At 42.4% G+C, this 25,788-nt stretch overlaps 3 protein-coding genes across 8 annotated transcripts; 1 reads left to right on the top strand and 2 right to left on the bottom strand.

Moving 5' to 3' along the window:
* The first annotated feature begins 802 nt into the window (after positions 1-802).
* MILR1 (mast cell immunoglobulin like receptor 1) lies at positions 803-6,123 on the top strand. Of its 3 annotated transcripts, none has more exons than XM_069799299.1 (8): positions 803-993; positions 1,083-1,127; positions 1,967-2,254; positions 2,588-2,872; positions 3,387-3,500; positions 3,955-4,044; positions 5,123-5,185; positions 5,543-6,123. In XM_069799299.1, exons 1-8 carry the CDS (start codon positions 960-962, stop codon positions 5,593-5,595), a joined length of 972 nt encoding a protein of 323 aa, XP_069655400.1. In that variant the 5' UTR covers positions 803-959; the 3' UTR covers positions 5,596-6,123. The 3 variants fall into 3 exon arrangements, with proteins under 3 accessions (XP_069655400.1, XP_009926136.2, XP_069655401.1); XM_009927834.2 differs by having other exon boundaries at positions 5,546-6,123; XM_069799300.1 differs by lacking the exons at positions 5,123-5,185; positions 5,543-6,123 and adding an exon at positions 4,149-4,270.
* On the bottom strand, positions 4,975-13,322 carry POLG2 (DNA polymerase gamma 2, accessory subunit). 3 transcript variants are annotated; one of them, XM_069799298.1, is made up of 9 exons: positions 12,647-13,322; positions 12,082-12,208; positions 11,828-11,933; positions 11,267-11,440; positions 10,055-10,195; positions 9,112-9,192; positions 8,409-8,509; positions 7,347-7,484; positions 4,975-5,125 (listed from the first exon to the last, which is right to left on the bottom strand). In XM_069799298.1, exons 1-9 carry the CDS (start codon positions 13,197-13,199, stop codon positions 5,086-5,088), a joined length of 1,461 nt encoding a protein of 486 aa, XP_069655399.1. In that variant the 5' UTR covers positions 13,200-13,322; the 3' UTR covers positions 4,975-5,085. The 3 variants fall into 3 exon arrangements, 2 of the variants coding, with proteins under 2 accessions (XP_069655399.1, XP_009926135.2); XR_011327270.1 differs by lacking the exon at positions 4,975-5,125 and having other exon boundaries at positions 7,285-7,484; positions 8,287-8,509; positions 12,647-13,314; XM_009927833.2 differs by lacking the exon at positions 4,975-5,125 and having other exon boundaries at positions 7,285-7,484; positions 12,647-13,317.
* Positions 13,323-15,978: 2,656 nt separating this feature from the next.
* On the bottom strand, positions 15,979-23,256 carry DDX5 (DEAD-box helicase 5). 2 transcript variants are annotated; one of them, XM_069799302.1, is made up of 13 exons: positions 23,117-23,256; positions 21,379-21,544; positions 21,135-21,231; positions 20,916-21,049; positions 20,728-20,793; positions 20,137-20,278; positions 19,898-20,058; positions 19,550-19,722; positions 19,243-19,353; positions 18,933-18,994; positions 18,795-18,854; positions 17,318-17,542; positions 15,979-16,741 (listed from the first exon to the last, which is right to left on the bottom strand). In XM_069799302.1, exons 1-13 carry the CDS (start codon positions 23,122-23,124, stop codon positions 16,359-16,361), a joined length of 1,788 nt encoding a protein of 595 aa, XP_069655403.1. In that variant the 5' UTR covers positions 23,125-23,256; the 3' UTR covers positions 15,979-16,358. The 2 variants fall into 2 exon arrangements, with proteins under 2 accessions (XP_069655403.1, XP_069655402.1); XM_069799301.1 differs by having other exon boundaries at positions 23,093-23,250.
* Positions 23,257-25,788: the final 2,532 nt, after the last annotated feature.

Genomic DNA, 25,788 nt, shown 5'->3' on the forward strand with positions numbered 1-25,788 from the left:
CACCAGGCTTTCAGAGGGATTTTGTATTACAGAGGAGCAGACAGACTCTGTAGGGCCACGTCTTGTTACCTTCAGAAAACAGAGACAAAGAAATAAGGCAAGGATTACAACAAAACTTTTAAGGCATTCTCATTCTGTAGAAGTAGTTACTTCTTCACACACAACAGGGCCTAGGGTGCTTTGGACGGCAATGCCCATATATAGCTAAAGATTACATTTACTTTGCCCGGAGGATGGCAAATAAAGAACATCTACTTACTGTAATCGTGTAGCTTTGTATTACTGATTAGATAATCAAATTAGTCATCAAATTTTTTTCCGCAGTGGTGTTGAACTCAAGTTCGTGATGAGATTTGTACCTTCTAGTACAAGATCTCATTTCCTCACAGCTTAGTATTTGAAGTTTGAACAAAGTATTTCCCTAACAAGCTGGCTAGCTATAAATATTAGCATCTTAAAACTTCTATAGATTTGATGCTTTTTTTTTTGACAATTTTTTTTTAATTATATTGCTGCTAAAAAAACCACTACCACATACTGCCTTAGTCTCAGCCACACAATCACTTGCATTATCTCTAGCTGTGTGACTGTTTGATATGAATCAGTGAACTCATTCCCTTATAAGAACAGTGCTAGAAAAATTATATACAGTCTTGTATACTGCATGGCAGCATGGTTCTACCACACAGCTCTCTCACATGGAAAACTGCTGATTTGGTCAGCTACATCTTAGAACAACTCTATGTAACATTCAACTGTATCCCGAACTGCTGTTAATCACTCTGCAGCTTTTGCTGCTGCTCACTGCTCTGTCTGCCATAGGCTAAACATAAGTGGAATATGACAAAAGTCTTTACACAAACATCAGTGAAGATCAGCACTAGGACTTCCTCAACCCGTAGAGCCACTCCTCAGAGATCTCATTAATGTAACTCCACCAGCCGTCTTGCGCAAAGAAAATGTTTTTTCTCACAGTTCTGCTGTTTGCCTACCGTAAGCCAAGGACATACTTCTTACATATTACAAATCTTCTAAACAAGAACCATTGTTTCTTGTCTGAAAGCTTTCTTTTCTTCTCTTAGTTCAAATGTCTCAGAAGATTCAGAAAACTACTGCAAATGGCAAAGGTAGGTTCTCTTTTTTTTTGATTTTAGGATATGTGCTGAAATAAACTGATAACAAAAAAATGGGGGAGGGATTTAAAAATGGCCAAAACCTTCATGTAAAATTAAATCTGTCACCCCTGTCTGTGCAGTGAGGCAGTTTACATGTTGCTATACAAAGTTAACTATCTCTTTGCTGACATGTATGTACAGTCAAAATTGCTTTAAGTTGTTAAAACTTTTTCTCTTCTAGAAGTGTCATAACTTATCTTAGTCATGACTAGTTTATTACCATTTTCTATGAAAAGACCTTACAAGTTTTTATTACAAATGTATTTGTAAAATATCACAAAAGCAAACTGATTTGATAGACCATCAAGGCTCCTGCTGCTACTATTCAAAAGTTCAATCTACTTACACAAGGTTAATTCTACCTGTTTACAGCCACAAATAAAATACCATTTTTACTTTCAGATTCACATACTACCTCTCAACTAGCATATAAGGTTACTTTCTCCTACAATTAATGTCCCATAATATTTATATTCTACACTTCTATTATTTTCATTGCTGCTATAGTTCAAAAGTTTTTTTTCTTAGTTCATCTGGATATACCTGTTGGCTTTGTGCGTATATGCTCTCTTTTGTATGAAGACATGCATTTTTCATCAAGTGTTTCAAGCTGCATACTGATTTTGAAAAATATAAAGTTGTGTTGCCCGCTACTGGAGGCGGAAAAAAAATGTAAGCCCCTATTTCAACAGAAATAAGTATAGCCTGGTCCTCAACATATTTTGGGAAAAATCTGAGAGTTTCTTGGACGATAGGTGCAGTGAATTCACTCAGAAGTTTCTTCTTTCCAGAGATGCTGTCCAATCCCAGGCTCATACCTGTTCAGGGGACTTTGAATGTAGTGATGAACCAGAACGTGAGCCTCTCCTGCCACTCAGACTCTGGAACTCCACCTGTCAGATACACATTGTTTAAACACAGTCAGAAGATATCCACTTTAAATAGGCCAGACTTGACCCCCGGTTTGTTTAACTTGACTATCAACTCTGCCAGTGATGTGGGTGAATACAAATGCAAAGCCGAGAATAACATCTCCAGTGGCGGAAAATACAGCAAAAGTCTCAACTTCACCCTTAAAGGTATGTCTTGCTGTATACCTTCTCAGCACATTTTATTTCAGGGGCACATAGCCGTGTCCGATGCAATGTATCTGCAGCAGCAGGAGTCAGGGTTTTGTTTGCAGCAGGTACTGTTTTGGATTGCATTGTGTGCCTGCCTCGATTGCGGAGCTGAACTTTACTGCAAACGGCTATTATTTCCTTAGGAGTTGGCGGTGCTATTCTGATCTGGCTCACTGAGCCCTCCATCCTTGATGCCTGTCTCATTTGCCAATGTTGCAGCTTAACTCCGAGTCTTGCTTTGGAGCTTGTCCTGTACTCAGTGATGCAGACTTTTCAGTCTTCTTTTTACAGAGCCAATTTCCAAACCAGTGCTGAGCTCACCCACCTCTCAAGCAAAGGAAGGCCAGAACGTGACCCTGTCTTGTCTCTCAGAAAATGGCTCTCTTCCTATCACATACATGTTCTTCAAAGGCAGACAAAGCATTTCTCCCCCAGTGAAGATGCAGAAGAATGAAGCAGCTGTCATTTTTCTATTTATTAATTCCTCTAGTGACTTTGGAACCTATAAATGCAGAGCTGAAAATAGCTTTCGCAATAATACAAAATACAGCAACAGTTTCAACTTTACATTAGCAGGTATGCATGTGTGAAACATTTTACCACTGTTGATAAATAGGGACCACACAAAATTCAGAATGTTGTAACAATGCAAGTTTTTTAGCCAGAAGTTTTGTTCATGCAATGTAATGTTCAAAATATAATTTTTACAATAAAAAAATATTTTTTTTAAATTAATGGAAAAAGATAGAATTCCATGCAGCCTAGGCAGTAGTAGAGGTTCAAGTGACCATGAAGGATGACTGTAAAAGATTGACTTTTGCAAGACACCCCTGGTCCACCTTGCTCTCCTTGGGGAGAGTCTGGTTCCATTTTTCTCTCTGGCCCTATGAAAGAGAGTCTACTGGCACCAGGAAGCTCCCTTCCTTCTTCTGTGGCAGTGTGCACTTGGGACTCTCCTGAGTAGTTACGTTAACCACAGTTAATCCAAAAGCTGAAAGAAATGTAAAGTCTTGTTTTTAATTTACAGAAAATACTTATGAAACAACATTTCATTGCATAAACACCTTTTTTTTTTTTTTCTTTTTGGCAGAAGAGAGAAGCCATTCTCAACCTTTGATCATTTCTCTTGTGCTGATCTTGCTGCTATTCATAATAGGATTTGCTCTGGCAATTCCATTTTTCATAATTCCTTCATATAAAGCAAGTGAGTTATTTGAATGTCTGTTTCGTTTTCCAGAGGTGCTCATTTATGTTGTAACATGATATTTACACACTAAAGGGTATTGGCGAGTAGGGTTAAGCACTTGGTATTTTAGGATGTTGTCAAGTGTCCTCTTAACCAGCACAGGCAACTTAACAAGACACTGACAAAGCAAAACCTCAGAGCTATGTTTTAGATGGCAGGTCTGCAATGGGGGAAGCAAAGCAACATCTAATTTAATACACATATATGTTGGAAGGAATTGGACCTCACAGTTCTTAGTAAAGAAAGGAAATTGTTAAAAATACCCTTGGTTAAGGAGTAATTTTTACCATGAAAATAACATTTTATGAGATCTCCAAGAATTCAAAAAATATCATGGAGCTGTTTATTTCCCTCTAAGAAAAACTGATATATGTATACAGGCATATGTTTGTTTTTCTTTTACAATTTGCAGAAAAATTTAAGTCTACTAGGTCCTCAACTGGCTTTACTTCAACAACGAATGCGGAAGAGCCTGAAGACTACGTCATATACACAGAGATTGGTAAGTTCATGTTACTCCCCATGCAGTCATGAAACTTACTTGTGGGAGTTTAGTTGAAGAATGCTGTTATACTATTTGTAGCTATTATGTGCAAATTTCTTCAGGTACTGCAAAAGCAGCAGAAGGGGACACCTACTGTCACTCAGTGAGCTACTACTACTACTGACTGTGCCTGGCAGAGGCATTATTTGAAGTCCCTCAGGGTCCATATTTGGCACTACCTGTCAGCCACGCAGCCAACACTGCAACCAGTTAAATTAACTGAAGTTCTATAAAAAAATCTACTGTAAACAGAAGTAAAATGAAGAACTGCATTTGGTAACTCATGGTGAGGATTGAAGTAGCCATTACAAAGGAAAACAAAATTAAAAGACAGTTAAGTAGATCAGAGATGCCATGCCCATTTACTAAGAGACAAAAGTTGGCTATATGCATGTTGTAGAACAATAAAACTTACGTAGCTCCTGTATCTGTTCAAGATTGTTCAGTACAGAGTTCTTTATTCCATGTTTCTTAACTTTGACAAGTCTCAAAGTCAGTTCAAACTGAAATTATGAGCAAAGCAACTGACCTAAGTTAAGACATTGTACAACTTCAATTGCAGAAAATACACAATAATGAAGACATCACATGAAAGCCAAGATGCTATTATCTTGTAATTTGCCTTATACATGAATATCAGTATTTTCAAGCAAAAAAGAAACCTCCGAAACAAACCAACAGCAAAGGTGTTATGTTTCCTGTTTCTAAATATCAAAAGGGGAGTAATTATCTCCGAACAAATCTGCCTTCCTGTTCACGTAGCAGGCAGGTAGAATCCTGACTGCTCTGCTGTGTTAGCTCAGTGCTCTGTGCAGCTGCTCATGCCAGATATCAATCAGCACTCTACCCACATGGCCTGCAAGGACAGTGACAATACCTCTGATAAGGCCCATGAACGCTACAGAAAGCATATATTCAATATGGAATCTCACTGCTTTGTTTCAAGATTATTAAAAAAAAAAGACCCAAAACCAAAAACCCCATCTGGTCAGTCTCTTGTCATTGAGTTAACTGCTGTTCATCATCTTTAATACAGAGCCTGTTAAACGAGAAGAAGAGTATGTCAACTTTTCTGTTATTAGAAGAGAAGATGAAAAAGGTGAAAACATCAAGCTATAATATTGGAACATCTGATGTGCACAAATATGTTTTGGGGGGATTTTGCTGGGGGGGGGGGGGGAGGCAGGGTTTAGATAGTAGCAGTTACATACCGAAAGTGCTTGCTTACTACAGAGAAATTAAAATAACTTTAAGACTTAATTTTGAGGGGGAAAAGCACACAAAAAAAACCAAGTAAAAAGCCTATCACCATCCTATGATCCAAAAATTCAATGGCCTCATTATGAAACCACGCAGGAGATGTTATTAGTGACCAAGTTGCTGATGGTATATTAATTCTTCTGTTGTGCCTCTGTACCAAAAAAGGAATTGTAAATTATGTTATTCTGCCTTTTAGCAGAGAAGGCGGCATGTGCTACAGTCTATTCAAAGGTCTTCATCAGACATTGAGTACAAGGTAAGATCTCGTGATTAACTTAATCACATATTTTTAAAGAAACTTTCCATCCTCAGATGTCTTAAATACCACCAAGTCTGCACAGAGATGATGTTTAGATAGTAGTTTCCTGGCCTAATTATTTTGTGGACAGACAATATAGCTCATTCTTTACTAGCAAGCAAAACTCCCAAGTCATAATCTCTAAAGACTTCAATTCAAAAGAAAAAGCAGAACAGATAAAAACTGTAATTAACAAAGACTCCAGTAGCAATCCCATTAGACAAACAGCACCTTATTCCCCAAATAGCACCATAAAAACCAAAATGAAACAAAACAATGCAATCACTGTCAGGTAAGATCCTACAGGACACAATATAAAGTCTGGCGTTATATGCATCTGATTAATAAACAGAAAGGAATAAATGATGTAAAGCTTTCACCCAGACCCAAGTTCCTGTATATTTAACAACTCTCCTGAAGTAAAAACTGGATTGTATGCAAACATAAGATAATCAAAAGGCTTTAGTCAAGTATTAAAAAAAAAAATCCCAACTGTGTTGTCCTCTTAGGCACATACTAGAGGATCCATATTTGGCCTCTGTACCTGCTATCTGCTGTTACCTAGCAGCAAGGATGGCTATTTCTCAGTTCAACATTACTTCAGCTCTCAGAGTAGGGATAGGATGCTAAAATTAATTTTTGGGACAGTTAACTCCAAAACAAATTCTCCATCCTGCTACAGGCCGTTTCTTAGATGTTTCTGGGTTCTTTTAATGTCATTCCATAGCCCGCTTATGTAGAATTCCATGAGTTCAGTAAGTCATGCAGTCACACTATGCTAACCTTGCATTATATCTAGCATTACGCTATGCAGCAATTAATATTATTGTTACAAATAACCTGTACATAGTTAAATAAGCACCATGTTAACAGAAGACATTTTTAAGGCAAGTTCTTGTGTTTCATGACACTGATGACTATCTGTGGCTGCATGCCTTGTTGCATACACCTTAAAGCACTTTAATACAGTGACTTAACAAGCTGTACACGCATAGTAAGTCTACAGAAGATCAGAATCAATTTCATATCAATGCAAACTCCTGTATCTGATTCTGACTACAACACTTGGGTACAGCATAAATATGGTCACACATTAGCCTTTTTCCACCATTTTCTATGTACAGCCATTTTTCGTCCACAAAAATGCTTGTCAAAAACTAAAATTTATTTCTATTTCATCTGTTACTCTTGATAATGTATTTCTGATTTTTATGTTTATCAAGTGCAAGATGAAGTAGCTTAAATGTTGAACAACTGAGGCCATGTGATTAACATACATTCCTATAAACAGTACAAAAATACTGATGTTATTAAAAATTTAAGATTTTGAAGTCTTTTATATAAAATACCATTTTCCAGCAGAGACTATAATTGTGTCAGCAATACACAGATGAAAGATGAATTTTTAGGCTAGGATGGAGTATTTTCAATTAGATAGTAAAACTGAAGACATGAAAAAGAATATGGTTAGCCCTGCTAACAAGGGACAAGTTTCTCTCTTCCCTCTTTTCAAGGTAACCTGGAATACCTAGAAGGTCTAGATTTCACAGAAAACACATGCACCACCAAGTTTTAGCAGAACCATTTGCAGAGAAACCATTGAGTCCATGACACCGTAGAAGCAAGTTCAGGCACAGATGTTTAAGAAATTCCTTTTATTCAATTAATTTAAGTTTACACATTTTTGGCTGATGTTACATACTTAGTTAAAAAGTCTTTCAGCCTAGAAATGTGCATCATTTCCTTCATGGTGGTGTCTCTGCTTCTCAGCTGGACCACTCCATTCTCTAGAGTGGCATCAGTTATCAAGACCATGAAGAGAACACTCATCTCATCGTACCTACAAAGAAAAGAGCACACCTGTTACTGCTTTTGGTGTACAAAAAACTCAGATAAGTTATGTACAAATGACCATAAACTGTAAATACTTATTTTTGCTATACTGCACTAAGTCCAGTGTGAAGACACCAGTTTTCTTGTTGCCATTCCTTGCTTTCCTGATTACATTTCTTTAAATTATTTAGTTACTTTAGTACATAAGAATGTTATTTGCTGACCTATTACAAGAGTATTTTTGTAGAAGCGGAATATATCTTTCTTCTGTTATTTAATAGCCAGACTCACTTTGAAGACTACTGCACAGAACAAATAGTCATATTTATTTTCTCTCGGGAAAAAATACTCATCACTATGCTCAAGATCCGCTGACATGAGCAGCGATATGCTCAAAATTCACTCCTGATCAACATATCATATATGAAGCCCTCAACTGGAATAGTAGTTTTTATCTGCACAAATAATTCCATCACATACACTAAAGGTAAATGGTTCCAGACTTGGAAGAACTTTTAAGTTCAAGACCAGACACAGTGTGCTATTTGAAATAGTACTTAAGAATGAAACAGAACCAGTCCAGATGCAAAAATGGGGGGTGAGGGTGGGAAACAGTTCTACAAGCTTATGACTCATCTTATGAAATGTATTTTCAATAGGAGAGTCTCTAAAAGGCATTTCACAGTTCCAGAGAAACAACAATAACATGTGAAAGGCTTTTACTTCACTTAATTTAAAAAATGAATGATCTGAAATTGCTCTTTGTAATAAAGCTAATTGAATCCAAGTTTATAGTTCGGGATACATGCCTTCAGTCATGTGGTTACTGCACTCGATGACTTCTTACTGAAAAGAGGCATATTTTCGCTAGTCCACAGAAAGTCATCTTTCACCTTCATAGTTTAATTTACAAAAGACTGTTTCTCCTTACTTTGTATAAAGCTGTTCCATAGATACTTGCATGGTTTCAAGATAACCCGGCCATACGGAAATTCTGTTTTCTGACAGTTCATTGAACAATCCTTGACAAACCTGTGTTTATTTAAAAACAAATGTTAAAAGACAGTCTTTGAGGGCTTGAAATCCTATACAATGAAACCACTAAAATTCTAGCATGTGTGGTATTAGCATTCCTAGCTGGTGTTAATTTTCTGGCTGAAATAATCTCAAAGTAGAAAGCAGCCTGGCAATTAAATCTCCATTTATATTTAAAAACATGCCAATGTAAGTTTTCCCCCTTCTGTGGGGACCAGCTTAATGACTGACTTAAAAACTTTTAAAAAATCCTTCTAAAGATGTGACCCATGCATTAAGATGATTCTGGAAGATCCAGAAGCTGAGAGGGCTTGTATTATTTATTTTCCTTAATTTTGCATGGAACAAGTTATCAACTCTAATAGTACTGAAGGCAGCATGTTAATGCAAGGCAGGCATCTACTACCCACTGTCTGCAGTGGTCTCCTTTGGCTACAACTCACAAGCTGCACAACAGCACTGTAAAATATGTACAACCATGAATCTCTGAGAATCAAAGTAGCAGCATGATTCTCCCCAACATAAACAGTGTCTGAATTGCAACAGAAGGTTACATGGAGAGTCAGTGCTCAAAATTAAAATACTTTCTTACAACCTACCTGTCTCAGCTCTGTTGTTGGACCTTTTCCTACATCCAAGGCCACTTTAAGAGGTGCTAAGCAAGGATGAAGCTTAAGTACCTAATAATTTTACAAAAAGCAACAGATTACTAAATGCATTTGGTGTGAAATTCTAAACAGAACTAGGAAATATTAAATTTTTTTTTCACTGAAATTAAGGTTCTAAACATGCAAGAAATTTCTCATAGCACAATCCTGAATTAAAAGCTGTATTTTATATAACCAGCACACATGCCAGCTAGATTAGCATGGCAGAAATTACTCCATTTTGGCCCAGAAAAGAGATGAAGTTTTGTTAGCAGAGCTCCATCATCTTTATTGAAGCCAGAGTGATCAGAGACAGCCCAGCAGACAGTTACCATCCAGTCTACTGCCTGGTCTTAAAGACCAAACGACTGTTTGACTAACAAGTGCTCTCTGAAGGCTAGTACTCTAACTCCAGAAAACCAGGGTAAAAGTGGGAATAATGATGGTCCTTGGGGAAATGCCCCACTACCACGCACGACCCACTTTTTCTACTCTTCTCAGCAACCTTCAAATGCTGCCAGAAGAGGCAAACTCCTCTTTCCCATGCACAGCAGCTACATTCCAGTTCCTCTTGACTCCTTCATCACTTGCACGGCAAGAGCCTACCTACTCATCAGAGAGAAAGAAGGTAAAGCAGGAACGGTGACCTCAGAATGACAGAAAAATTGCTTATGTGGGTGAAAAGGACTGCAGAGGCAGTCCCATGGGACCAGCCTATTGCTACCAGTGAGAGGCGTTCCGTCTGCACCTCTTGGGGAAGGGAACAGAAGATAGCCATGTGGAAAAGGGAGGTATTTCTATGCTTGAATTTACCACATTGTCTGTGGGCTTTGTACTTTGACCTATCCCTGCCTTCCATCATCCATCCGTCCTTACACTTTCTATAGAAAGTTACCTTTCTCTGTGAATTTTTCTTTTTTGTTAATGGGTTCTCAGCTAGCTGTAGAGAATCAAAGAGATATGCTAATACTCCTCGGTCCAGATTTCCGCTCACAGACAGAACATGAGGAATAACATTCTTCCTTCCATCTCGGCCCTGAAGAGGAAAAAACCAGCAAAGGTGTACCTCAAAGACTGTCCCCAAAAGCCTTTTGTTTACTTTAGAAGTATAATGAGGCATTGAGCTCAAGCACCCTTATTACATTTAAAATACAATCAGACATATATTTTTAAAAGTTACCAGCAATCTTAAAAGTGTAAGAGTAACTAGGTAAGACTGTAACACTGGGGAAAGCAGAAGATCAGAGCAGGATGGGATTATTTTCTTGTCCTGCCTCTCTGATCATAAATTTAAACCTATGGCCAATATACTTGAAACTCTGCATTTTCTTTCAGAGGTTTCTAGATGACTTCCAAGAGACCACAAGGATCCGTCCCCACCAAAAAGCCCGCCACGCAAACCCAAAACAACTACGTAACCCACAGTTTTGTAGGTTACATTACAGTCTTCTGCCTTCTGTATACAAATAAGCTGCAGAACCAGGAAAGACAGACAGGACTGTCATGAGGAGGAGAAGGTTGCAATTTGCTGGTAAAATACCAAGTTACGCTCCTTTTATCTGTTCAGCCTGACTTTTCAAACATTGCCATTCACTAGAAGTTTGTCCCTCTCCAATATATTCAGTGGAAAGGTTTCCCTCTAGCCCATTCCCCCTTCTGAGTGTGGCAACTTCTATAAAGCCATTTGCAGTGTTTATCATCCATTAATCCACATGAACTTCTACATATATGGAATTGGAAAAGCTACAGAAAGAAAAAACATTTACAGGTTCTTTTTGATGCGAACTTAACACTGCAAAACACAGACTTGACTTTGTCTTGACATCTACTCACAGATACAGGTAAAGGCTATGCAGCTGAAACAGCTGTCTTGTCAACATAGCTCATTTCTATTTTCAAAGAATTAACTCCTTGCAAAAGAACTCCAAAACACGATTTTATCTGCTTTTGAAAACAAAGGTCTGACTGCAGAGTATCAATTGTACTGCTTTTACAACAAGAGAATAAAAAGACAGTCACATGCTAAGCAAGTGGACCAGCAAAGAAACCATTTCTCGCACACATTATCATCTTTATCAGAAAAAATTTTTAATACAGTAAACCTTACAAGTAATTTTGAGCTATCCCCTGGATACATCTGTAACAGTTCAGTATCACCAAGGTTCTTCAATGTTTCTATTGTTTCTGTCCCCCAAGGAAATCTGTAATGTAAATTAAATCCTCTTCTTCCTTCTTCATCCTGAAAGTCACTGCTGGTGAAGTTAGATGGGCCTACTGCAAACTGAAAATAAAAGATATGAGATGATCACTACTGTACGTGCTGTATTAACTACAAAAAACAAGTCTGTAATGCAAGGTGGTCTGTGATTTTCAGCAAAGGATTTTTATAAATTACAGCCCAAATCTCTCTGTTGTTTTACAGCATTTTGATCTCAAATCACTTACAAAGACAAAACATTTGCCCTTCTGCAAGTCACATTATAAACTACTTAACAGGCTTGTCATAAACTGAAATAGTTTTTTGGTTTCTCACGAGAAATATATGTATGTCAGTGACAAGAACAGGCTAACAATATAACACCATAAGACCGACCAGGGTGTCTAATCCCCCCTCTCTCTAAGATATAAAGAAGCAGGCCAAGATTTCCCATGGCTACACTGCCGTTACCTTTCTCCACCATTGGAGCCTCTGGCGTAACCAGTAATCGAGCCACTGTCCTGCAGTTCTAGGAGAACTAAACCATGCAAGCAAAGACGTGGTCCTTTCGCCTATTCTTTAAACAATAGCAAGGTCAGCAAGTTAACTCCTTCAAAAATAACAGGGAAAAAGCAAGAGACAGTATTCAAAAATAATCCAAAAGTGAAACAAGTGCAAACACTTGGCTTAAGTATGGAAAAGGATTAATCTCTCTACTACTCTACCTTGTAAGCTTTTTGTTGTGTTGTTCACTTTCTGGAATAGAGTGAAAGCATACTCCAATTTGAGCAAGGCCACAAGGCAGTCTTTTGTTCACCAATTCTATGCAGCTAACATATTGTGCCAAGGCACCTGTCGAAAGACAAACAGCTAATTTTAGTAGCCGTAGGAAAAAATGTTATTTTTTTAATTCTACCGAGAGCAAATGTAGCACATATGATACCCGCACTGTTTATATGTGGAGTCCCACTAGCGTTAATGTTTTGCAGAGATTAGCTCAGCAGTCTGTAGCCCGATTCCTCCGGGTACTTTGGCAACTGCGATTTTAATGTGCCTTTCCCCCAATTACAACGGAAAGCATCCGATGCGCACTTCGGCGTTCACGCCGCTCAGGTCCCTGAAAAGGACACAAACTCACAGTACGCAGACGAAACCTTCCCAGCGCGCTAACGCAACTGGAAAATTCCCTGAAGTGCTGCTGCTTCGCTCCCCGCAAGAAAAACGCGAGCGGGCTGTCCAGATCTCTCCGGAGAACAGCCTCACCCCTGCGCTGACGGACGAGGCACCTACCGGGCAGTAGGCTCTCACGAAGCGTCCCCGCGCTCCCTAGCACTTCTTCCAGAGACGGTCCGCCCGGCTCCTGGCTACAGCCCCTGCCCCAGAGGGCTTCGCGCAGCGTCTCCGAATGCAGCAGCCGGAGACCCTGCCCGGCCCGCGGAGAGCCGGCGGCGGGCGGGCCGTGGAGCGGGGCATCCACGGCGAACACCTGCTCCCGGAAAGCCAGCGCCGAGTCCCACCACTGGGCCGCCAGGTTTCCCCGCAGCGCCACGCCCAGCGGCCCGAAGCCCGGGTGACAGCCACTGAGGTAGGCGCGCCAGGGCAGCGCCGGCCGCGGCTCCGCGCCGCCCCGCAGGAAGTGCCGGCGCCAGCACACCTCCAGCAGCTCCTCCTCGCTCGCCGCCTCATCATCGCCGCCGGCCGCCGCAGCGTAGGGCCGCGCCGGGGATCCGGCTTCCACCTCCCCCGCGACCCGCGCGGCGAGCGGCCGCCGCCGCCTCAGCACGGACCGCCCCAGGGGAGCGCGGCCGCACCACCGACCCCCTTGGCGGCAGCCCAGCGCCATCTTCCTCGCCTCACCTCCTCCCTCATGGCGGGAGGGGAGGCGGCGGGCACTGCGCGTGCGCCACGCCCCGCGCGCGCAGGAAGCGGGGCTGGCGCGCGGCCTGCCGAGAGCGAGCGGGAAGACTGTGCCCGCGCATGCGCGCTGGCACGCCGCGGCCTGGCGCTGCCTCCTTCTCCCCCCCCCGCCGTTTCTTTCTCCTCAGGGGCGGCCGCTCGCCTGCGGCCCGGGGTGGGACCCGCGGCCGCCGGTGTTCCGTGCCCTTCAGACCAGCCACGGCAAGCCGGGATTCCGGCCTTCCCGCGGCTGAGGCTGCACGTGTCAGGAGGTAGCGTCTGGCCTTCCCCTCCCGGACACGGCAGCCCGGAGCTCCCTCGGACGAGGCTGTGAGAGGAGGAGGACCCTACCCTTTGCTGTCATTAGGAACACATTACAGCTGCACAGGGAGGATTTCTGTGGGAAAAGCCTGTACAGATCTCATCAGAGCAGCTCTACGTCGCTTTGTGTGGTCTGAAGCAACATAAAAGCTTTCCAACCAGAAAGCAAGAGTTCGAGGTAATGCGTCACTGCGGTACCTTCTGCTGAGAGGGCGGGCTGAGGCACCTCTGCTCCACAACCCTGCTCAAGTTCGCAGCTGGCAGAGGAGCCCCACAGCCGAGCAATGGAAATTTCCATACGTGCTTCATCACGGTTTTGTACCAGTGCCAGGAGGTGGAGCTTAAGAGAGGAGGAACCATTCTGCGAGCTGGCTGCCACGTAAAGTTAATGTATGTGAAGTCCCAAGGAGTTGGAGTAATCTCAGCATTGGTTCTTTATTGCACAAATCCGACCCACAGGCCAGAAGGATCAACAGAGAATTGAAAAGACAACACCTTAGTAGGCACCTGGGCCAGCTGGAGGAGTTGCTGCTCCTAGGTGAAAAAGTACTGCTAGGTACAACTTTCTCAGGCAGATTTGCCATAAGCTCGAGCTCTTTTTGCATCTTTTTATGTGCAAATGTTAAGAAGAGTGCCCACCTTCCACTTACTCCCCCTCAGGGAACACTTCCCCTAGATGATGGTCATTTAGAAACACCATTAGGTAAAAAAATTCAAAGCCATGGTCCTGTTTTTCCAGAGTTGTGCCTTACTGCTTGAAAAAAAATAAAGAAGAGCAACCTCAAAAATAGCACTCCAGTAACCCACATCTAGAAGGAAAACAGAACTTTTGCGGCTTGAAGTTATTTCAGCTTCTGAAGGTAGCAGATTTGGTCACATAATTACACTTAAGTCCACCAAGAATTTACAACCTTGAAAAACCTGTACTGAAGAGTCACAAGGTGCATCTCTTCCCACAATTTCCTGATAGAAGTTTCCAAAGCACACTCCCAACCAATAGGACTTGCAAACACCCATCTGGGTTTCACTTCAACCAATGTGGTTGGTGCTTATCTCCCATCTAAAGGGAGAAAGAGGCTATTTGTTCTTTGCATTACTCTTAAAGACCACAGTCTGTTAATTTTAATTCACAAGCTAGAAGTTATACTAAAAAAAGGTATATGTAGAAAAAGTTTTTAAGAGAGAAACAGGCTTTCCATGCATTTTGTTTCAGGCAACTGAACTAGAAACTAAGCAATTAACATGTCATATTTCAAAGATACATAATCATTTACTTCCTTGTCTTCAACACTGATGGCACTGGGCAAGGGGAATGTTGCAAAGCTGATTAAAGAGACTCTTTCCCACATTGCCAACTGCAGTTTTAGACTCAAGTGCAGTAGTATTTCAGGACTCCAGCTGAAGTTCTCATAGCAACAGCAAATGATCACAAAAGTACTGTCAAGTGATAGAACTCCACAGAAAAGGCAGAAATACATAATTAAAAGACAGATTACGCTGCTGTTAAGAACATCATAAGCTGAGCCTGAGGAAAACAATCACCAAGAGCTAAGCATGGACTAGCAAAAAGATCTAAAGTGTAAAAGAAATAGTCTGACTTGGGTTAAAAATAACCTAGACAGAATCTTGCCTTGATTCTTGCAGATTCAACCTTGAATACATTAAGCTGGAGTAGTTAAGCAGTTAAACCTGAAACTAATCATTGTTACTGATAAACAAGTGAGAGAAAGGAACTGAAAAGTCAGTATTAACTGGAATTTTAATATACCATACTTGAAAGCATTAAGTACTTTAACCCCAAGATCAAGTATTATTCCAGCTACACTCCTCAAGGAGTTGCTTTGCTCAGCAGATTACAGAGACATTTGCATGACTACAAGTCTTGTAAAAAATCCATGAAGTACATTCACGGATCAACAGCCCACTTCCCTCCCCCCACTTCCATAAAGAAATCACTGCTCAATACCAGTTTAAGTATAATTTGAAGTTTTAATACTAAGATCTTCCCATTTCTCTGAAGCTCATAGTAAGCCTGCATGCTAACTCACAAGGCCTGACAGCTGTAGATACATTACACTCAAGCCTAGTCTGCTCATATGCTGCTGTGAAGGCAACAGTTTCAGTGCTGCAAAAGCTTCCTACACTTGTAGCAGCTCACTAGCAACACCACTGCAGAGTTTTGGTTAGCAAGACTTCCAGCTACACCATTACTCCAGCGGATCTTTTCCAAAAACTGGCCCTACACTAGTGAGACAAGGAAGAGTACTGTTTCCAACAGTTACTTAGAAGCCAGCTTTAGTTTTCTTCCCCATCAAAGCAGAGCCTGCCATGCTAAGCAATCTAGCCCAATCAAGGCAAGGCTGGTTTTTGTATAAGCTTAAATGTTTAATCAGACACAGTTGAGAAACCTTTCTAGAATTTAATATAAAAACATTTGACATTCCATTAATGTAAAGTTGTGCACATGTTGAGAAAATTGCCATCTGAAAGAAAATTCGGTCTTCAAATATCTTTATTGGAAGGCCATGCACTGCCTTCTGTTACTGTATTTCAAATCACTGTACATTTACTTTGAAAACACTGTCTGCATTTTCTAGTACAAAAAACTAAAAATTGTTTCAGGAATGTAGAGAAATATTCAACTTAAATAGCGAAAAAGTGCACCATAATTACTGCTGCACTGCAGTCATTTCTGCATTTCCCATTTCTTAAATAACTATCCTGTTTTGATAACACACAATATAAAGAGCAATTATGAAAAACTGAGACATTTAAATACACTAAGTTATTGAGAATAACTTGTCGGCATTGGGTAACCTATCATAGGAGCAGCACCAGTGGCAGGATATGCATACTGCTGTTGGTTCATGCCATTGTGCATATTTGCAATATTACTTCCATACTGCTGATCATAGCCATTCTGGTAAGCTCCTGCAGGGTTACCAGCCCTGAAGCCAGCTTGCATGCCTGCAGCTGCAAAGCCATTTCCAAAAGGAGTTCCATTACTGAAACTTTGGGCACTGTAGGCCCCATTTTGAGTTTTTGCTCCAAAGTCTCTCTTTCCTAGTGCACCATAGTTTCTCTCAAAGTTCTCCCTCTCTCTAAAACTACTAAATCCACCCCTTTTGCCCGCAGAATATCTGTCACGTCGATCACCTCGGGAACGACCTATTAAAAAAGACAAGACATAGTTATATATGTATCAAAGGCTGCATTTTTACATACCACCAAATGAGTTCAGCTAGTAAGAGGAAAATCCTTCCTTCTTTGCCCCAGCAAGGCAAACTTACTATAAAAGCTTTCCAGTTGCTAACTGGACTCTAGTTAGATGAAGACTCTTTTGATACAGAAAGCTGTGTCTGACCTATGAGAAGAGTCTCATACTCTCCCCTGGAATACAAGTGGTGCCATCAAGGCAAAAAGTCACTTTTATCTTGCCAATAGGACACTTGCATCTATCTTTTGTAGTCATGAGACAGCAACAAACCTGAGCCCTGAAGTCTTATTTCAGAGCAAACATAAGCACATCTTTGGCCAGCAGTAGCCATAGGTGCACCACAGCATGAGTGGGGAGGGGGGGTGTTGTTTTTTGGTATTGGTGTTAATAAATACCTTTTCAGGTCACCGTAACTGGTAGCTAAACCACCTTCCACATCCATTTTGGAGCGAGGTTGGGGGTGGAATTTGAGTTTCCATTTTGTTCCAAGAGGAAAGCTATGCACTGTGGTCAAGAACAGTACTTACCTGAACCTCTGTCTTCAATCAACTGAAGCAATTTGGGGTTGATGGCTTGATTAGCCTCCCGAAGCACAGAGATGAGGTCATTTACTTGCTTAATATTGTTAGGAGTAAAGAATGTGTATGCTGTGCCTGTTTTGGTACTGCGGGCAGTTCGTCCAATTCGGTGGATATAGTCCTCTGAGGAGTTAGGGTAGTCATAATTGATGACAAATTTCACATCTTCCACATCTGTAAAGTGTTGCAGTGTGGCAAAAAGCAAGGCACAAAGTTTTGCACACCACAACAGCCAAATCGAAGATAAACATTAGACAATCGTACTTTTAACGGAAATAATGGCTGCAAAGAACAGTGTTAGAATCATCCATTTCTGCATGAGTATTGTGGAAGAGAAAGTTATGCACACTCCGTCTGTTCCCGTCTCATCACCCACCCTGTGATCCAAAACCTTACCATAAAGGAGTATGCATTTGCTTGTCATTCCCAACTCAAGAGTCCCCTTTACAAATCATCAAGTGACATCTGAATGCTTCTTGCAGTAGGGCCACTAAAGCTCACAGCAGCCTCTTCATGTGCTCATTTGAGGACCTTAGAGTAAAAACATACAAGGTCCTTCACATACACACTCATTAGAAGCTCAAAAAAAAAGGGGCCACACTGCTCGTCTTGCCAAGACCTTTGAACCGCAGCTGCAAGAAAAACATACCTGTCCCCCCAAAGTCACCAAGTTGTTTTTATGCACTGTGTCTCGTCTAGGCAAGCGCTTCCAAGAAGCCAGGGTTCACTTGAGAATGTGTCTCTCTCTGGCAGGTCTCGACATGACGACTATGTATAGGTGGAGGAACTTCGACTTTCAAAGGCATTTGAAAAGCCATTGCTTTCCTGCCCCACTTGCTAAAGTGAGAGGTGGACTTTTTCTCAGATTTCATGTGCCAGTACTCACCAATTTGTACAAGGCTTAGTACATTTTAAAGCTGCTCTCTCCATTTCATGGTTGAAAAAAAATTTCATTGAACATTGAAGTTTGTAATTATTTTCTTCGACATTTCAGCAAACTCACTGAAATTCAAAGACCCACAGATCACAGCAGACAGTATGCACAAAACTAACAGTACTGCACCATGGCAAATCATGCAAAGCATGGAGAGAAGAGAAATACCAGGGCAAAGTGAACTGTGAATGAAACTGCTTATTTCATGAGAGAACAGTTTATGGGGTAGTAGTTTAAAGGATGATCTTTGCCTTTTGAAGATTACTGGCACACAATGCTCTCAGCTTTCACCTCTCTATTTGACTGGAAGCAGCCAGCCGATCATTTCCACTAGTCCTCCATCCCCCTCGAGTCCTCCGATTGTCATGCCTAGGCCTTGCCACAAAGACTGCACCTTTATGTGAAGAAAACTTAGAAAAATGCAGAGGTTAAAGAAAGCAATAGACTTTCTTTAAATAGCTTTGGGCAACTGGCATTACGAGTTGTACTAACCTAGACCTCTGGATGCAACATCTGTAGCAATCAGGATTGGTGCTTTTCCATGTTTGAATTCTGTAACACAAGCAACTCATCAGTTTCTTCATTAAGTAACACAGATCATATGCTTGCAGAAATTGCCAAAATACTCACCATTTAGAACCCAGTCACGCTCCTGCTGACTTTTATCACCATGAATACCCATTGCTGGCCACCTGAAAATACAGAACTTGATTGACATCAGACCATTCCTTGAGTGGCTTCATTAGTCAAAGATAGGGCAACTGGCACTACTGGCAAATTCCAAAGGGCTTCTAGAGTTAGTTTTAGCATTTTAACTGACACCTGGTGTCACTGTATTTGGCAGTTTTATTACCATAGTTAAAGTGGTCACTCATGAAGAATCAAGAGCATGCTCATACTATTAAGGTAGCTCACTGAAGTTCAAGCTGTTAAGACTCACCCATCTCTCCTCATTTTCCTGGTAAGATCATCACACCGTCTTTTGGTTTCCACAAAAACAATTGTTTTATTTTCCTTCTCACTCATTATTTCTTCCATCAAACGAATAAGCCTATTAAAAGAGATGGTTAGAGCTGGGATTAATTTGTACTACACAACTTCAGTTTTAACAGCCTGATTTTTTAAATTTTTTTATCAGTCTTAGACTGGTGTCTAAAATACATCAAGACAAATTCATTCCACAGTTCATAAGCTAAAACTAACCATTAAAAGACAACCTGAATGCTTTGCCCCCACTGACTACTTACTTGTCATCTTTCTCTACATCATGACACACATCCACAATCTGAAGAATGTTGTGATTTGCACTTAGTTCTAATGCACCAATGTTGATGTGTACATATTCTTTCAAAAAGTCTTCAGCCAGCTGCCTTACTTCCTTTGGCCATGTGGCACTCCACATCAGAGTTTGCCTGTCAGGCTGGAGAAGGAGACTAGGTCAGTACAAGATCAATAGACAGTCAAGCCAAATGCCCAATCAAAAAAAAGTCTCCCCAGGCAAGCCTGAAAAAGTTAATTGCTCTGCCCTTGCTTTAATGAGCATAGTGGCATTTGTTTCTGCAATAGTGATAAATGCATGAACCATTTATACTCACTCTTATCTGATCCACAATTTTTCTGATCTGAGGTTCAAATCCCATGTCAAGCATCCTGTCAGCTTCATCAAGGACAAGGTAAGTACACCTCCTGAGATTGGTCTTCCCAGCTTCCAAGAAGTCTATAAGTCTTCCAGGTGTTGCAATGCAGATTTCCACACCTAAAAACCAAGCAGTAAAGTCAGTTTAAGTAGTTTTCACATTGCCTCATACACAGATGCATCAAGGCTAATCCATACCTCTTTCTAAGTCACGAATCTGTGGTCCCTTTGGAGCACCTCCATAAATACATGTAGACTTCAAACGGCATGCTCTGCTATATTCAGCAGCTACCTGCTGCACTTGTTGAGCCAGTTCACGAGTTGGTGCCAGCACAAGACACTGGAAAGAAGATGCCCAGCTTTTAGTTCAATACCTATTTGAAGCTTCTAGTCTGAAACTAGTCCTAAGTGGGAAGGCAGTCATATATTCCTTCAGTGCCAGAATGACTAAAGTGGATTTAAGTAGCCCGAACCAGCAAACCAAATTACCTAGCATCCCAGTTACCACCAAACACTGACCTACGTGGTATGATATCTGAAAGTCACTAGCTTCCAGGGGACAGCAATTTCCAAAACAGGACACGTAGCCCTGTTCTGCACAATTTTAAGGACAATCCAACCAGAGCTTGTAGGATGTTCTTGGGAGACTACCAAAACATGGAACCACTTTAGTCATACAGAGAAACACAATACAGCTATGGACTCTTATAAGCATGGACAATTGGGACTGTAAAAAAAATAATCACATTCTCTAGAAATTAAGATCCCCTTTCATTTAGGAATACTCACAATAGGTCCATCTCCTCGCTCCAGGAATGGCTGGTGATTTATATGCACAATAGCAGGCAACAAGTACTGTTTAGAAGAAAGAAAAGTTTCATTACAATCTCTTCCCAGAAGCGTTCAGCCTGCATTATGCCAGGCCATACTTTCACTGCTGAAATCCAGCAGTATTCCAGGCTACAATCAAAACTTACAGACAGTGTTTTCCCTGATCCAGTCTGTGCCACTCCAACCATATCCAATCCACTCAATGCAACAGGCCATCCTTGTGCTTGAATAGCAGTTGGTTCAGTGAAGTTCTGCCTCTGAATTACTTCCATAACATTTGCTTGAAGAGAAAATTGAAACTTATTAACTTAGACTTTGTCTTAATCAAGCCTAGAAGAGCAACCAATAAGCTAGTCTTCACCTACCAGGAAAGTTAGCTTCATAGAAGTTTATAATCGGTTTTGGACAGTTATGGCCCCTAACTGTGACTTCTTTGCTTGATCTGTACTGTTCAACTTCTTGCTGCAAGACAAAATAAGCCCCATTATTAGAAATAAGGTTTGATAGCAAAGTTATCTTTTAAGTTACCCCATGCAAACCTGTTGGGCCCCATGACCTTCAGCATGTTTGTACTTATTTGTTTACTTTTGCATGAGTTAGGGTACATACCACAGTACGTCTCACTACATCAGGATGTTCTTGATAGAAGTTCTTCTCAAATTTGGGCAGCTCATCTAAATTCCATTTCTTTTTTGTAAGTTTTTCCCCAGGATTTCCAAATTTCTTTCCAGAAAGAGGTCCACCTCTACTTCCTCCAAAACGGGGGGCTCCAAACCTGGAGAAGAAGATCATAACATATAATCCAAAGGAACATTTTGGTCCTCTTATACAGCTTAACCACTATCTCTGCGGTATCTATCTGTAGCTTTACAATTCAGATTTATAAACCCCACCTACAGGATACCGAAACTTCAAAAAACATACTTAAGCTGCAGATGCCACAATCTGCCTAGCTACAATTCATATTCAGAAGCTAAGGTAACACATATCTTTGCAGTGTTCTTAAAATGAAACGGTTAGGCCTATTAGCAAGTTACAACAACGGCAAAGTAAGGACGTTAACACCTTTGTATTACCCCATGCTCAAAATGGTTTCCCACCCAAGTGACACTCCCATTGTGTGTCAGCCTGCAGAAAGTGGGCAGGGGCAGTTATGAAACCTTGGGATAACTTTCCCATAAACCGCTTTCTTGTATCTCCAAAGATAAGACTTCTCTCAATAACGATTTTTTTTATGAGGCAGTGCATTTTACATTAGCGTTTTAGGTTCGGTCCCTGCATTCAGAAAAGGCTCATCTCGAAGCCTCTCCTGGCAGCCCCGAGGCGCAGCTCGAAGCAACGCTAAACCCTGCGCCGAGGACCGCTAAACTGGATCCGAGCCTGGGGCTCCCTCCCCCGCCCCGATTGCTCCCCAATTTTGCCCGGGCAAGGCGCTGGCAGCGATCCTTCCCAGCCCAACACAGCGCTCCCAGAGTGGCCGCTGCTTCCTGCCAGCGCTGTTTCCTTTGTCTCTCATTTCTGTCTACGCCACATTTTCCAGCCGCTGCCATTTTAGAGTCTGAGCTGGGCGGGGGGAGGAGGAGGAGGAGGAACAAAGGCAGCAGCAGCCGGCATTTTGATTTCCCCTCAGTCACCGCATGGCGGGGCCGGCCATTAACATCCGCTTACACAACACAAAGCGGGAGCCGGCCGGCTTCTGCCAGCAACAGCCAGAGCCGCCGTCCCTTGTGAGGGGGAAGGGAGGAAAAGGGAACCGCCCTACCGAGAGCTCCCCGAGCCTTCGGCATCGACGAAGCGCCCGGCCAACCCACTGACCCACAAACCTCCAGCCAGCCCGCCGCTCCCTAGCCCACCCCCACTGGGGACGGGGGGGGGAGAATCGAGTTCTGCGTGGACCATCCGTACTCGGGGGTACATCCCCGGAGGAGGGGGGGGGGGGGGGGGGCGAGTCCCTTTTCCCCGCCACAAAAAAACCACCCGCGCCCCTCCTAAGCGGCCACACACAAGCGGGGGCTGCGCTGAGGCGGATGGACCCAGCCCCGTCCCAGACCGTGCAGCCACCCACGCACAGCGGCCGCCATCGCCAAGAGCTCCTCAAGCCAGTTCCCCTCCCCCGGCCTCTCCTCGCGAAGCTCCGGAGACCTCCAGAAGGCAAGAGCTGAGGAGAAGGGCTCCAGGGCCCAGCGCCCGCGACTCGCCGCCATTTTAAACGGCTTTAAAAAAAAACAAAACAAACAACCACCACCAACCACTAGAACCCCACAGTCGGTCTAAGAGTCCGGACGCTGGCGGCGGCTAGCGCCGGCCGGGCCCCCGGACTCACCCTCTATCCCTGTCGCTGGAATACCCGGGCATGGTGATGGTGGCGGTGGGCGAGACGATCCCGGTCACTTAAAACGGGTGTCGAAAGGTAGGGCAGGATCCGACGCCGTTGGTGGGGGCCACCGAATGTAGAGCGCCTCGCCGCCCGGATGCCGGTTATATAGGGGGGGCGCGGGGGCTGCTGGGAACCGGCTGGTGACGCAGGCGCAGAACCCGCCCCTTCTGTTATGTAAGCGGCCCGAACTGGCCGGAATCCCCGCCCCCTTCCCCTGTGGGCGGGACCGCGGCTCGGCCGACTGACCGGCTTCTGCGCTCGCGGCCGGAAGTTCCCCTCCTCCTTAGAGGCGTGGCCTTCGCCGCCGTCACTGCCCGCAGCGCCCCGCCCGGAGGGGCCCGTGCTTTCCCCCATCCCCACGCAAGGAAAGGCGCGAGCGGCTGCGCCTGCGCAGAGCGGGCGGCGGGCCGCGGACTAATGGCGCCGACTCGTCGCCTGGCTGAGGCCTCTCCCTCTACGCGCCCGTGGGCCGCGAATCGCCCTTGGCCTGACGGGAACGGCGATTTCTCCCCTCCCAGCCTTTGCTAAGTGGCGGCCTGATGCCTTTCGGCCTCCCGGTTTGTCCACCCAGAGAGCCGCTCGGCTCCTGGCTGGCGCGCAGGAGCAGCGGTGAGGCAGCGTGCTTCAGTTTGGTCCTGGCTGGGGCTCACAGTGAAGTTCCCCGACCTCAAAGCCTCACAGATGCTTAAGAGAGACGTGAACTGTTTGTGGAAAGCCTTCCGCAAGCGCTCCAACAGAGAAAACCCAGGCTCAAGTGGAGTTGCCACGTTTTAACTAGTAACTGATACTTGAAGGAATGGTAGATTCAGCCGCACGCCCACCTGGATTTTCGAGAGGCTGAAGAGTTAGATGTGCAGATTCTCACGGTGACAACAGGTTGGACACAATCGTAATAGCAGATTATTAAATGTTACTTTGACCAGTGCTTTTACACTCTTACCCATTGCCTTTTATAAATATTAAATACTTGGGATTAGAAACAGTTAACTATTTTTATCTTTTCAAATTCCACAACAGGGCTAGTAAAGCAGTTCAAAGGTCACCAGAAGCGCACCAGTGCACTGAAGGACAGGGCTGTTTAGAAAGCAAACGTATAATAAACATCAAATACCTGAAGTGGGTATTGTGGTGCTTACCTGCCCAGCTTTGCTAGCCTGAGGAATTAACAAGAATGTCTTGCTACCTGAGGCTTTAAGCACACAAAAGAAAAGGTGGAGCTTGAAGCGTAAATATAAGCAGCCATATTGCAGACCACCTGTTTCAAGCAGTGGCAAATGCAAATGCAAACAACATAAGGAAGAAGTGCCATAACAACACTCTCAGTTTATATCCTCCCACCTTCTAGCAATCCATGCTTTAAGGCTTTTCTGAGACAAAAATAACTTAACTGTATTTGATGGCCATTTCTTCCCATTTTTGTTCTATTTACGCTCTTAGCTTCTAAGATACCATGACAATGTGTTTTACAGTTTAATTGTACACTACCAGAAAAATATTTCCTTTAATTTTCAACACGTTGCCTGGTAAGAACAAGGGGCACAAAACAAAATGAGTTACTAAAAATGGTGAGTTATAATTTTCTATTTATTTATACACTGTGGACATTAATATCTTCTAAGTCACCTCCTTTGTAAACCAAAGTTGCAGTCTAATTCTTTTGCCTTTAAAAGCATTTCACACTTCTGATTATCCTTGCCATTTTCTCTTTATTGGCAAGAAATGCACCCAGTATTCAAGATCTGGGCCCCATACAGATTTACATAATGAAGGCATAAAGATGTTTTTGATCTGTTGTGTATTATTTCCTAATGATTTTTTTGCCTTGTTTTTGATTGTTGCTAAGAATGGAGCAAGGTTTTCAAGGAATAGTACTAGATGTTTCCATGATCTCTTCCTCAAAAGTAACACTTAAGTTAGGCTTATCTTTGTTTATGAATAGCCACAGGTGTTCCCCCCTCAGAAATCTGGAATACCACCCCGATCAACCACTTTTTCTTAGTATTAATTTGTTCTTTTAGTAGCACTTAAATTTGAGTAGGTTCATTAATACTATCCCTGCATATTTCTAATAGAGGATCCTCCCCATTTTTTTTCAGTATGGGGTTACTGATTTAATGTAGCTTGTTAAAGGTTTTTCTCCCCAAATACTCCTTTTAATGCCCTATATCTACTGACCCTATAGGCTTCCTGCTTCTGGTGGTCTGAAAAAGGTTTTTGCAAAGGCTGTGAAAGTAGCAAATTGTTGATCTTTTCTTCTTCTTGCCTATTACATTTAGCTTAACACAGCTTATTTTGGTTTTTTTTGTCTGTAACTTCGTGGTTCCTGTTACTGTGCCGTTTAACCTTGCTAAGGTTTTAAAGAATTGAAAAGACTAAACAAAAACCTCATCCTGGTCTCGCCTGCACGTGTTTAGTCTGCACGTAACTCCTTTTGATTTCCTCTGAAAAAAACTTCCTCATTTTTGTGTTCTACCCCTGTAAGTTAAACATCATTGATCTTCCTGTGCTCTCTTCTTACTTTGAGGCAACATGCGAAGCAAATCAATGCAGCTTTGCAGAGCTGGCTATGTATCAAACTGAAATCCATGTTCTAGTATTAATTTTGGTAATACTGATATGGATTTGCTTATATGCACAAAAGC

The sequence above is a fragment of the Haliaeetus albicilla genome, chromosome 12, assembly GCF_947461875.1.
Source record: "Haliaeetus albicilla chromosome 12, bHalAlb1.1, whole genome shotgun sequence".
NCBI classification, from domain to species: Eukaryota; Metazoa; Chordata; class Aves; order Accipitriformes; family Accipitridae; genus Haliaeetus; species Haliaeetus albicilla.

Coding starts and splice junctions, on each gene's coding strand:
- MILR1 (XM_069799299.1), top strand. CDS start 960: ATGTTTTTTCTCACAGTTCTGCTGTTTGCCTACC. Junction 994..1,082: donor AGTTCTGCTGTTTGCCTACC/GTAAGCCAAGGA, acceptor TTCTTCTCTTAG/TTCAAATGTCTCAGAAGATT. Junction 2,255..2,587: donor TCTCAACTTCACCCTTAAAG/GTATGTCTTGCT, acceptor TTCTTTTTACAG/AGCCAATTTCCAAACCAGTG.
- DDX5 (XM_069799301.1), bottom strand. CDS start 23,124: ATGCCCGGGTATTCCAGCGACAGGGATAGAGG. Junction 21,050..21,134: donor CTATGAAGCTAACTTTCCTG/GTAGGTGAAGAC, acceptor TTTCTCTTCAAG/CAAATGTTATGGAAGTAATT. Junction 16,742..17,317: donor GATTGAAGACAGAGGTTCAG/GTAAGTACTGTT, acceptor CTTTTTTAATAG/GTCGTTCCCGAGGTGATCGA.
- POLG2 (XM_069799298.1), bottom strand. CDS start 13,199: ATGGCGCTGGGCTGCCGCCAAGGGGGTCGGTGGTGCGGCCGCGCTCCC. Junction 12,209..12,646: donor TCGTGAGAGCCTACTGCCCG/GTAGGTGCCTCG, acceptor GTCTTTCGACAG/GTGCCTTGGCACAATATGTT. Junction 7,485..8,408: donor ATGGAACAGCTTTATACAAA/GTAAGGAGAAAC, acceptor TTTTCTTTGTAG/GTACGATGAGATGAGTGTTC.